A 12,955-nucleotide genomic window follows, 5' to 3' on the forward strand; every position below is an offset into this window, starting at 1 on the left:
TGTGTGCATTGTTACATGGCTGGCGACAGTATTTGTCACATACATCTAGGGATGGGAATCGAGAACCAGTTCTTTTTGAGAACCGGATCCCAGTAGCTTGATTCCTTGGAATTGTTTGCCTGCCTGCTTAACGATTCTGCTTATTGATTCTGCCTTTGTTGCGCATGCGCGATGACGTCACACGTATGCTACATTGTTTTGGTCAGAACATAGCCAACATGGCATTGAGGCAGAAACGGTCCAAAAAGACGACACCAGGTCCACTGGAACACTTGCAAAGCTTCCATTTCTTCAAAAGGGTGGAATCCCTCCAATATGCTCAAACTTTTGTCCACAGCATGTGAATCATTTACAGGAATGTCACGTATTTGATATGCTGCTTAGTGGTGCTGGTGAATCTAGCAGCAGAATGAACACCAGGCCGTCATCCAGGCCCACTTCCAGTTCCGGTGCGGGCAACAAACGTCGTACCCCCTCAAATAGAAGTTTCCGAAGGTAGGGGAAAGGAAACAAGGTGCACAACAACGGGAGATAGGTCGAGTCGAACCGGTTACACATAGTAGAAATGCGACAATAGAGGAATTAGTAAAGCATTTTTAGTTTCACTTTCACTGTATTATTGGTACTTATTGTATATGTTATATTTTCTGTGCAGAGATGGAAATATAAAAGACAGTTAATGCAAACACACCCGTTTGTACACCTGTTTTCATTCCCTGACCCAATGAGAATTGATAAGAGAATCGATAAGGAATCGGATCGATAAGCAAAATCGATAATGGAATCGAAAGTGTTAAATTCTTATCGATTCCCATCCCTACATACATCATTACATTTGCTACATTAGAGATCCCTAGGTGAAGGGAAGATTATGGTCAGGAAATGGTTACGTTTAGGTACATTATGGTTCAGGTAAGTCTCCGGGAAATGAATGTAACTCAATGTAATGTCCCCTAAACCCATGGAAACAAAACTAGTATGTTTGTGTGTGTGTCTGTGTCTATGTGTGTGTGTGTGTGTGTGTGTGTGTGCTGTGAGCAGGATGAGGCATGTCACTCCAGGGAGGAATGGAGCTTGTTTCTGTCAGATAGATTATAAATTCAGCTGCGACTCTAGAATCTTCTGCAGGATCATGTCCAAATACTTTTCAGCCCTTTTCTTTGTTTTTTTTTTTCTGGAACCTAACTCTCTGTATACATGCCCTTTTATTTCAACACACCGTGGAAAAACAGTGTTTAGCAAAAAAAAAAAAAGCAGAGGTTGTGTTGACAGGGACAGTGTTTTCAGGTGTAGCCTGCCATTACTTGATCAACTTTACAGCGCAGGTGGTGGCTCATAAATGTGCCAAAGGTAAGAACAATAAGATGTGTTTCATGTGGCTGAGTAGGGAACGGTTTCACCATCTCTAAATGGATATAAAACACGTCAAGACAAGACAAATTTAGCTGCACATTGCTCCAATATAAACATTTGATTAAGAAACATTAACCCTGCCTTAACTTTAAATCTCACTGACAACCAGGAGATACTATCACACAAATATAATGAGAAAATACAAAACATACATGCTACAGATGGATAGCAAGCGGTAAAATCAATAATCACGTGTCAAAATTATGACACATGTTACACTAAATGGATATTTTATGTATTTTATTATTTTTACCTAGATTGAAAAGCGATTCCACTACATTGCCTCATTCAGTAACATTTGTTTATATGGTGCTTTATGTAAATTAAACCACTAATAACTAGATTCAGGTTCCACATTTCTGTGAAACATTTATTTTCCCACTCAGCCTCAAGGCCACCCAGATGTAAACAAATACGGACAGACAGGTGATTAGAGTTGTGATAGGCTATTTTACTGTGTGTTCAGGTGTGCAGTCACAAATACACATACAGATGGTTACGTTTTAGGCTCTCATTACAGAAACTGAAACACACCCATCCCCCACACTCCGCACCTTTCATCCTCATTCCCTACCTACATCGCGAGGCTGCCATAATGATTGATTGAGTGTGTTTTAGCCAGAGGGGATGATGTCATCTCATCACTGTCTGTCTGTCCATCTTTCTTACTGCCTTTCTTGTTATGAAGTCTGCCTTCTCATCAGCTTCCTTTTCTGTCTGTCTGATTCACCTCCTCCTCATTTGTCAGTCTAAAAGCCTTTCTCGTCTACATGCAGTATTACACTGACCGACAATATCCTAAAATCCCCTCTGTTTTTCTGTGTACATATTTTTTCTGTTCCTTTTTTTTTTTGCAAGCTTTTAAAATCGTTAGCCTCATAGCGTAATTGGCTAATTCATACACTACATGGATAAAAGTATTGGGACATGTTAAATTCAGGCGTTTCTTTTCTAACAGGGGTCTGGGATACAAAATAGTAATGAAAAATGTCATAATATAGTTTTCTATTGTGATAAATATCATATTGATTATTAATATTGATGTTTTCATCTCAAATCAGCATGAACAGGATATTTTACAGCTGTAGCCATGATTTGTCCCAATATTTATGTCCATATTGTTCATAAAATCAATATTTCCTTAAAGTTTAATGTGAGATTTTTCTTCCTAAGTGAGATGTGAAGAAAGTAGATGGATAATTGTGGTAGAAAATTATTATTTACAGTCGGAGCATGACGAATATTTGAGAAATTTAGAGGTGGAACATTTAAAATCATAGTCATGGATTAAAAAAAAAAAAAATCAATGTGGAGAGAAATTAAGTAAAAACCATCTCTGAGGCATTTTGTAAGCAAAAATAAAATCAAACAAACCAATGCAATGATATTTATCACAATATAAAACTATATTAGGACATTTGTCATTATTGTTTTGTATCCCAGATACATAGAGCACAGGTGTCAAACATGCGGCCTGGGGGCCAAATTCAGCCCGCCAAAGGATCCAATCTGGCCCGTGGATGGATTTGTGAAATACAAAAATTACACTGAAGATATTAACAATCAAGGATGTCAAAATCATTTTAAGTCAGATTCCACATACAGTCCAATTAGATCTCAAGTGGGTCAGAACCAGTAAAATACTGTCATTTTAAACCTATAAATAATGAAAACAGCAAATTTTGTCTTTGTTTTAGTGTAAAAAAGTAAAATTACATGAAAATGTTTATATGAAAAAACTGTTATTTTACAAAAAATGTGAATGACCTGAAATGTCTTAAGATAAGTAAATGCAATTTTATCAGTATTCTGCCTGTTATTAAATGTTTTGTGTATTTGTAATTCTAATGTAAGTTGTAATGCACATGTGTAAATGATAAACTGATAATCTGAGGCAGAATATTGTTAAAATTGCAGTTGTTTTTCTTAAGACGTTTCCAGTTGTTCATGTTATTCAGATTTTTGTAGATGTAAACATTATCATAATTTAATTTTACTTTTTTCACTGTTATTATTTTACTGGTCCGGCCCACTTGAGATCATATTGGGCTGAATGTGGCCCCTGAACTAAAATGAGTTTGACACCCCTGACATAGAGTATGACTAAGGCAATTATGCTATGAGGCTAAAAAATGCTGCATTATGAATGAATATCCGCCGTTTATTCAGCTTGTATGATAACCTTTCCTTGTGTAGATGTGCTGCGACTGTTGTCTACTGGGGAAGGCAGTCCTGGAGCAGGGCTTACCCTGTGACCACAAGCTGTCTGTGGGCTACCAGTGTGGCCTGGTGTCCCGGGCATGCTGTGTGGATGGAGCTGGAGACAACCAGACTGTGTCCACAGGAGCAACTGAGTGTGGGTGAAAAGTCAAGCATTCAGCAGGCTGCATGTTTATTTTTTGCTCGTGCAGTAAAATCAGGCTAAACTGCATGAAAATGACAAGAACAGGACAGAACATTAACTTGTGTCCAGTACAGAGTTTTATTGCTTTTGGTTTGGTTTGTTTGTTTGTTTAACACTTTAGCAGCAAAACTATTGGTTAAATTCATACCAAATTGGGTTTATAGATTGCCAGTGACCCAGAATAGAACAGATTACATTTTGGGAAAAGTAGGTCAAAGTTCAAAATTTTTATGAATTTTTAAAATCTTTTTTTCCCCTTGTTTACCTATAATCGGCGAAATTTCATATCACTATAAAAACATCAATTTTAACTCAATTTACTTGAAACATTGCAGAGATATTGAGATTATTTTTAGGCATCACTCTGCAAAATATCTAAGTGATAGCTTGTTTTTGAAATTTTTTGTTAGATTTTTAAATCTTTTTCTTTTTCCATTTATGTATAATCGGAGACGTTTTAAATGTTTATAAAAACATCAATTTTGTTTCAATTTACTTTAAACTTGGCACATATGTAATTTTTTATATTTAACAAATATTGAATATGGATGAAACAGTTTATTGATGCCAAAATAACCCAGAATATGTCTGAAGGGGCGGGGTTTGTTGTGCCAGGCACCACTTGTTTGTTTGTTTGTTTGATTGTTTGTTTGTTTGTTAACACTCTAGCAGCACAACTATTGGTTGAATTCATACCAAATTGGGTTTATAGATTGCCAGTGACCCAGAACAGATCTGCTTACATTATGGGAAAAGTAGGTCAAAGTAAAAAAAAAAAAAAAAAAAAAAAATAATTTTTAAAATCTTTTTTTTTTCCCATTTACTTATAATGGGCAAAATTTCAAATGTCTGTACCACCAAAACTATTGGCTGAATTCATACCAAACTGGGTTTATAGATTGCCAGTGACCCAGAATAGATGTCATTACATTTTGGAAAAAGTAGGTCATAGTTCCAATTTTTAATGAATTTTTAAAATCTTTTTTTCCTCCCATTTACTTATAATGGGCGGAATTTAACTTGTCTATAGAAACATCCATTTTGTTTCACCGTAATTCAAACTTGGCACATATATAGAGGCAGTTGATATGCTGACATCAGCACACGCATAGACATGATCACATCAGCTGGATTGATGCCAAAATAAACTACAATACATGTGAGGGGCAGGGTTTGTTGTGCCTGGCACCACTTGTTTTATTATATTTTATGGTAGTTGTTATTCTATCCCATTTAGATAATAAATATTTAATTTAATATTTTGTCTTATTTTCATGCTGCAAATACAGAGGCCAGGGTAACTATATTTTGTTCTATCATGTCTATTGATTGAATGACAATAAAACTGAGTCTGAATCTGAAGTCAGGAGGTTTAAGTGGAGAAACACAGGCACTGAATGTGTCCTCACATATGGCTACACTTCCCCCTGCTGGATACATGAGGCCATTGCTTAAAGCTTAAAAAGTGAACATTATCTTTGGGCTCACTCTACAAAGCAGTATAAGCCAGGTATGTTATCACAGAAAGTAACCATGGGATAATTATTGATTAGAAAAATATTTCAGGTAGTTAATTAAAGATTCAATTTGTAATAGTAATTTGGCTGGACAATATAATGAAGTAAGTGTTTACTTTGTGAAAATCTTCTGAAACTGATATTTTTCCTCTGGAAACATTTTTTAACTAAAATAAATGCAGAATAAAACCTGTTTATTTCTTCTTCTTAAATATAGTCTATCATAAGAAGTAAACTCTTTCTTAGTCATAATACAATATGCAACCTATTTATTTCTTATGACAGACTATATGTTATGAATAGGTTTTTCCAGATATATGTAATTTTGAGTCATATTTTGTATTGAGGTAATGTAAACAGTTAAAAAAAAAAAAGGGGGATTGTCAATTTTGTCATATTTAGTGGCATCTGCTATGAAGTTGCAGAACACAGTGTTCTGGCCTCACCCTGACCCCCACCCACACTGATTCCAAACACCAAAGATCCCTTATTAGAGCCTATGTTTGTTTTGCTCATTCTGTGCTTTTTGGTTAAGGGAAAAATTAACTCTGATCCAACGTCAAACATTGTAGGAGACAGTAATGCAACTTCAAATCTGCTACAAATGGAAAAAAAGAACAATTATTAATGATTCCACTCTAGTGAGAATGTAATTATGAGTATTATATTCCACTTCAGTAATTAGATCTCTACACACTGGACCTTTAATAAGTTATTTTGTTCGACTGAAAAGTGGTCTAAGGTAGTCTAACACGTGGGAATCACATTGTTTTTTTCTCTTGTGTCACACAGTACCAAATAAGGATCAAACCACCGATAACGAAGACAATTCTGTTGTAAATGACCCATGCCAAGGTATAGTCTTACAAGCAAATAGAAAGTTTTTCATAGCTGAGCTGTTTTAACCTTTAAAGTTGACAAATAAATGCATGTGTTTGTTTTCCAGGGACCTGTGCTCATCAGTGTGTGAGTGAAAACACTTGTGGCTGTTTCAAAGGCTACAGACTCAAACCAGATGGAAAGAGCTGTGAAGGTAATTGGCTTATGTACTGCATCCACATTTGCTTGGAAGTTTTTATCATCCCATAAAGTGTGAACAAAAAGGGTCAGCACAGTGATTCTCTCCTCTGGTTTTGTGTGTTTTCCGCTCGTCTCCCAGATATTAACGAGTGTTTGCTGGGAGCCAGTAACTGCCGGGGAGGAGAGCGTTGTATCAACACTGAGGGCTCATTCCGTTGTCAGAGAGAGGTCAGCTGTGGGACTGGCTATGAACTCACTGACAACAACAACTGTAAAGGTCAGTCTCAGTTTGTCCTGAAATTGAGTCTGGGTACCAGACCTCTAAAATCACAGTTTTGTCAGATTGTGTACAATTAATTTTCTCATGTCTTAAAGGGGTCATATTGTGTTAAACCCACTTTTATTAGTCTTTGGTACATTTATTTGTGTATTTGGACCCTAATAGTTCACAATCGTTTGAATTTAAACCCTCCAGGTGCTTCAAAGCTATCTTTATATTCAATCCGGCAAAAATCGAGTGGATTTCTACAAACTGTTTTAATTCCTTCTTAATTTGTTATGTTTTATAACTAGTTACGTCATGACGTCATTGTTGTAAAATGCAGTTTGTCATCTTTTTCTGGTCATCAGATATGACCCATTTGGATGTTCAGAGCAGTGGTGGTTGCTCATCCTTCAGACAGGGGAAGCACATTGTCGGCTTACATCAAAAAAAATTGTCAAATTATTTAAACATACATTCGGCCCTCCGTTTCTTTTTAAGAAAATGGTCAGTGACCTTATCGTACCAAGTAGGCGTCTTTTCCAGGGACTGGACCAGTGTCCTCTCTGCTTAGATTGCCTTGGCCCATTGTGTTGTGGGTGTAAGACTTCAGCCTTTTTAAACAAGAGATGCTCCTTTCACTCCGACCTAGCCGACAGTATGATTGATTTAACTATCTACAAAACGATATTAAACTCGAACAAGAAATGATTAAATTATGTAACTGAAACAAGAAAACGCTGAAATTATGTTAAATTGAAACAAGGAAGTACAATGAGTGTGTTTTATTTACAGTGCAAGAAATGAACAAGTAATTTCGTAGTGGTTTCTCTCTTGGTTTCACAGCGGAATGCACAACGGTATTAAACTGAATTGTGTCAGTGAGGGAGTAGGTCTCAAAACAGCTGTCAATCAAACAGGATTCAGCCTTTTGACTGATCCTCCAATCAGCACGTGGGATTCGGGCATCCAACCCGGCTGAGCTTCGCCCACAGCTCCATTCACCCCCAGAGATGCCCGGCGTCCGGGGGCGGGACAACATCGTGGCATTTATCCAATTACCGTCCAGGTTTGAGGCAATGAAAAAAACTGTTCCACTCAGTCCCATTGAAGCCCAGAGACGCCCACAGTCTACGGACAAATGCACTGAGCAGAGATGGATGAGAAAACAGCGCAACGAGAATGTATGAGAAGTGAACAACATCGCGTTTGTTGATTTGTGATAAAGCTGATTCTGAACGAACTCATCTTTGAGATGAACATGTTCTAACACATTTGTAGTCAATGAAATGTCAACACAACCGTACAGATTTAACCATTTAATTTATGTAATTTTAGGGGAGGCCAGGCTTCCCTTGCAGTCTATGAGAAATCGCCACTGGTTCAGAGGCTCCGTAGTGAATGTAGAAACACCATCATCTTCTACAACACTGATTCACCAGTAAAACCCATGGAGTTCGATCAATGACAGTGGATGGGCACACTTGTTTTTACACTCAGTTGTTGATATCTTTGCTGAAAAAGTAACTTTTTCTTCAATTTTCTCTACTTTTGATACAATAACCCTCAATTTTAACCTCAGCTTTTAAGAACATTCACATTATCAGCAAATTAAATACAGAAAAATACCAGATTTTTACTGAAAAAATATGAAATACAAAATATATTATTATAAATGGTGATGAATCATTTAAAGGGGTCATGTTTTGCTAAACCCACTTTTATTAGTCTTTGGTACATTTATTTGTGTATTTGGGGACCCTTGTAGTTCATAAAGTTTGGATTTGAACCCTCCAGGTGCTGTACAGCTATCTTTATATTCCTTTCAGCAAAAATCGAGTGGATTTCTACAACCCATTTTAATTCCCTCTTAATTTGTTATGTTTTATAACTGGTTACGTCACAACATTTGCACATATAAGGTCAAGACTTCCGACGAACATTTCTCTGAGTACGACATAATTGTTTGTCAGCAGCAGTGGTTGTAGTCCATACTGAAAATATGTCCAAACTTTGAGCCGATTACCTAAAATGTTCAGTTGTTGGTTGAACAGGACAGAGCAGCACAGACAACAACCTGGAGGGGGTGGGGTGTGAAGTGGCTCATTTGCATTTAAAGGGCCAGTGCTCAAAATGACCTTTCTGGTGTCATTACTCAGAAATAGGGTTGAAGATGGACCTGTGGAGTTTAAAGGTGCTGGAGACTTTCATGACCAATTTTTCATCAAATCTGTCAAACCTCAGTCATAGCCTGAGTATCACAAATCTGTAAGTCTTTCTGTGATTACTCAACTGAATCTCTTGTATTACGGTGAAGTGCCATCCACCATAAACAAACCGTGTGTTTACAAACCGACCCGGGATGTCACTCAGGCATCTTCGGAATTTTCTCGCAACATGCATTGCGGGAAACGGAGGTTCGTGCAGCCACCTGACAGCGGCAACAGCAGCGCGACCATATGGTATTATATGGCTGAAACAAGGTGTTATATGGATGAAACAAACACGTGGAAATGCAGAAACAGCTGGAGGAATATGCACAGAAGGAAGGGAATTCCTGCTGTTTCCGATCGTGTCTGTTCCAGCTGCTGCTGTAAGGTGGCTGCGCGAGCCTTTGCTTCCCACAATGCAAAATTCCGAAGATTCCCGAGTGACCTCCCGGCTCGTTTGTAAACACATGGACTGTTTATGGTGGACGGCACTTCAAAATTGTTCACCGTAATGCAAGAGATTCAGGTGAGTAATCACAGAAAGATTTACAGATTTGTGATACTGAGAATATGACCGAGGTTTGACAGGTTTGATGACAAATTGCTCATGAAAGTCTCCAGCACCTTTAGTTAATGAAGAATTCAGGCCCAAGCATAGCTTTTACAGTTTATTAAGACCACAGGGAAATGTTTTAAAATGCATAATTCCATTTAAAAAAGCAAAGTATCACTAGCTTTTCATGTCCCAGTTTTGGTCCTATTTTTGTCCCCAATATTTTATTAAAAATTCATTAATTTTGGGATGGCTCAGAGCAAGAGTATATATTTTTTTTGCATTTATCTGAGGTCATCATTAGGTACATAATGGAGGAAAATATGTCTATATTTCTTTTTCATTATTGGGTCTAAAAAGCTGGCAAAGTAGATGCCAAAATGAACCCAGTTTCATAAAAGCACCCTACTCCAGTCATATTTGTCACCTGTATATTCTGCATATTTGACACTGGACTCACTTTTGTGTATGTGTGTGCATGCATGCATGTTTTTGACTGTTTTTTTTTATACTTACATTGTCTTTTACTTGACTGTTTTATGCATATATTCTTATTCTTGAGTGTATACAGGGTGGGGAAGCAAAATTTACAATGAACATTTAGTTGTTTTTTCTCAGCAGGCACTACGTCAATTGTTTTGAAACCAAACATATACTGATGTCATAATCATACCTAACACTATTATCCATACCTTTTCAGAAACTTTTGCCCATATGAGTAATCAGGAAAGCAAACGTCAAAGAGTGTGTGATTTGCTGAATGCACTCGTCACACCAAAGGAGATTTCAAAAATAGTTGGAGTGTCCATAAAGACTGTTTATAATGGAAAGAAGAGAATGACTATGAGCAAAACTATTACGAGATAGTCTGGAAGTGGAGGAAGCAACAAAAAACGTACCAAAGCTTTTATTAAAGCTCTCAAATCCAAAATCCTAAAGGATCCAACCAAATCCATCCAGATACCAGGTACTGCCATGGCTTAAAGCAAACTACCCAGATGGAAATTATGTATGGACACAGGATGGTGCTCCAGCCCACACAGCTAGAAAAATACTAGATTTGTGCAAATCCAACTTTAGCAATTTTTGGGAATCATGTTTTTGGCCGCCTTCTAGCCCAGATCTAAACCCTCTGGATTCTGCTATTTGGGGCATTTTAGAGCATGCTACCAATAGAACATCACACAGCAATGTGGACTTTCTTAAAGATACTATTAAAGAAGAATGGGAGAAGTTGTCACCCGAATATTTGAGGAACACTTGCGCAAGTTTCAGGAAGCGTGTGAAGGCAGTTATTGGGAAAGAAGGAGGACACGAAGAATAAAAACATTTTCTATTATGTAAATTTTCTTGTGGCAAATAAATTCTCATGACTTTCAATAAACTAAGTGGTCATACACTGTCTTTCAATCCCTGCCTCAAAATATTGTAAATTTTGCTTCCCCACCCTGTAATTGTTGTGTGTATTTTACCTGAGCACCTTACAGAATGTAAAACCAAATTTCATTTCACTGTACAATGGTATTTTTCAATGATAATAAAGCTTATTCTATTCTATTTTTCTATTCTATGTTTCATGCAGATATTGATGAATGTGAGACTGGCATCCATAACTGTGGCCCAGAGTTTGAGTGTCAAAACACCCAGGGATCATTCCGTTGTCTCCCCAAAGTCAAGTGTGCTGCTGGCTTTATCCAGGACGCCCTGGGCAGCTGTATTGGTGAGCGCTAGTTCTGTACCATCAAAATATTACAGTGTAGGAAACAGCCTCATCTGTAGATATCGTACCAGATGCGCCCTCAGAACGCTAGTTGTTTTGTACAAGATTTTCTCTTCAAAACCTCGACCAAGGCTCCACAGTCCTGTAAATCAAGCACCATATCTCATAATGTGATAAACATTATCAGGCTCCATCTCTTTATGTGGATCTGCTCCAGAATGTACATGGTTTGTTTTTTTGCCATGGCTTTGTGGTCCCCTAAATTTCAATAAAATCAGTGCAAAACATTTTGTGTACTGACAGATTTACAAACCAGAGTGACCCAAATGAATGTCCTTGGAGGAGGTATTACATTATTAAATAAAATTATGTGTTTGAACTGTGACTCACTGTTGTGGATTGTAGATGTAGATGTTGCTGATGTTTATTACACAAGGGATGTTATGATACGATTCCCTGCCTTGAAACATTGTAACAGACCACATTAACACTATGAACTCCCCTGTTCCACCCACAGGCAAGACTATAATTTTTCTCCCCTACTGCCTTATTATGTAACATATAACTTGTCTATGTTGTACATGAGATAAACCTCTTAAATTGTAATCATCAGAGTATATAGCAATGATCTTTAACCCTTTAACCCCTGACGTGTCTGTGGTGAGCGTTCTGAGTGTATGATTTATTTTAAATATTCATAAAAATTCAACCGTTTGCTCAATAGGAAAAGTTTCAAAACGTGCTCATAGAATAGACCTTGTTCTTTTCAAAGACATCTGAGCATGCTCAGTGCATCCCCTGTCACCTGTATAACGGGGGGCAAAACACAGAGCAGTGAGTGAGAACATCTATAGAAATAGACAGTTTGGGCTTTTTTTTTTTTTTTTTAACATTTTCCTTGTTGTGTTTTTGTTTTTACTATTGTTTGTAGTGACTTTTTACTGTTTTTTTCCCCAAGTTTTCACTATGTAACTGCTTTTTGGAGTTCAACCAGGTGCCCAAATGCAGCTGGACTGATTTCGAACCCCCCCCCCCATCCCAAAAAAAAAAAAAAAAAAACTACTTAACCAAAATTAAAACACTTGCTGTTGTTCAGTGTGTTCCAGTTCACACTTCATGTTCAACATCCTACATCTCTTACTGATACATACTGTACATTCTGAGTGTCTTATTTAGTATAAACCTGTAAGACTTCAGTTCCTCTCTTTGTCTTTTTCTGTTATTCCACCCTGTTTTGACCCTAAAAACACAGTAAAGTAAAACCACTGAAGAAAAGGAACACAAACACATACTCACAGCAACTTTTATGACACTGAAACAGACACAATGGGGTCTATGCACAGCCCCACAACTTCCAGAACTTCAGGTAGCTCTTTTATTTCCTGTCTCTCATTATTGGGCGCACTGATTAATCCAGGTGTGTCCGACCACAGTAGTCAGAACAAGAAGTAGCAGACACACCTGAGTTAATCAGTGTGCCCAATAATGAAAGACAAGAAATAAAGGAGCTGCCTTAAGTTCAGGAAGTAGTGGGGCTGTGCATAGAGCCCATTCACTGAAATAATGTTTCAGGGGTTAAAGGGTTAACAGCCTTTATCTAACATGCAAACCACTGCTTGAAAGAAAAACTGAAAGTGAAAAGAAATATTGTCATGACACAATATGATCTGTTTCAGATATTAATGAATGTGTTACCCAGACTCCATGCACCAGAGGGCAGGTCTGTATAAACACAGTTGGCTCTTACATCTGCCAGAGGAACTCCGTTAACTGTGGTCGAGGATACCACCTGAACGAAGAAGGCACTCGCTGCATTGGTACTGTCAAAAACTCCCAATCCTATCTCCATCCTAACC

General features: G+C 37.5%; 1 protein-coding gene across 2 annotated transcripts in view; it reads left to right on the forward strand.

The window, feature by feature from the left end:
• The window catches only part of fbln1 (fibulin 1), a 49,370-nt gene that overhangs the window by 13,643 nt on the left and 22,772 nt on the right, over positions 1-12,955 (forward strand). For both annotated transcript variants that reach the window (XR_003935644.1, XM_030136969.1), the window contains exons 4-9: positions 3,610-3,769; positions 6,127-6,189; positions 6,281-6,367; positions 6,494-6,631; positions 10,962-11,099; positions 12,776-12,916. Coding sequence is in view for 1 of the 2 variants with exons in the window: in XM_030136969.1 (XP_029992829.1) it covers positions 3,610-3,769; positions 6,127-6,189; positions 6,281-6,367; positions 6,494-6,631; positions 10,962-11,099; positions 12,776-12,916 (727 nt within the window). In the remaining variant the exon portion in view is untranslated. The remainder of the gene's footprint in view (positions 1-3,609; positions 3,770-6,126; positions 6,190-6,280; positions 6,368-6,493; positions 6,632-10,961; positions 11,100-12,775; positions 12,917-12,955) is intronic.

This window comes from Sphaeramia orbicularis, chromosome 6 (genome assembly GCF_902148855.1).
Source record: "Sphaeramia orbicularis chromosome 6, fSphaOr1.1, whole genome shotgun sequence".
Lineage (NCBI taxonomy): Eukaryota > Metazoa > Chordata > Actinopteri > Kurtiformes > Apogonidae > Sphaeramia > Sphaeramia orbicularis.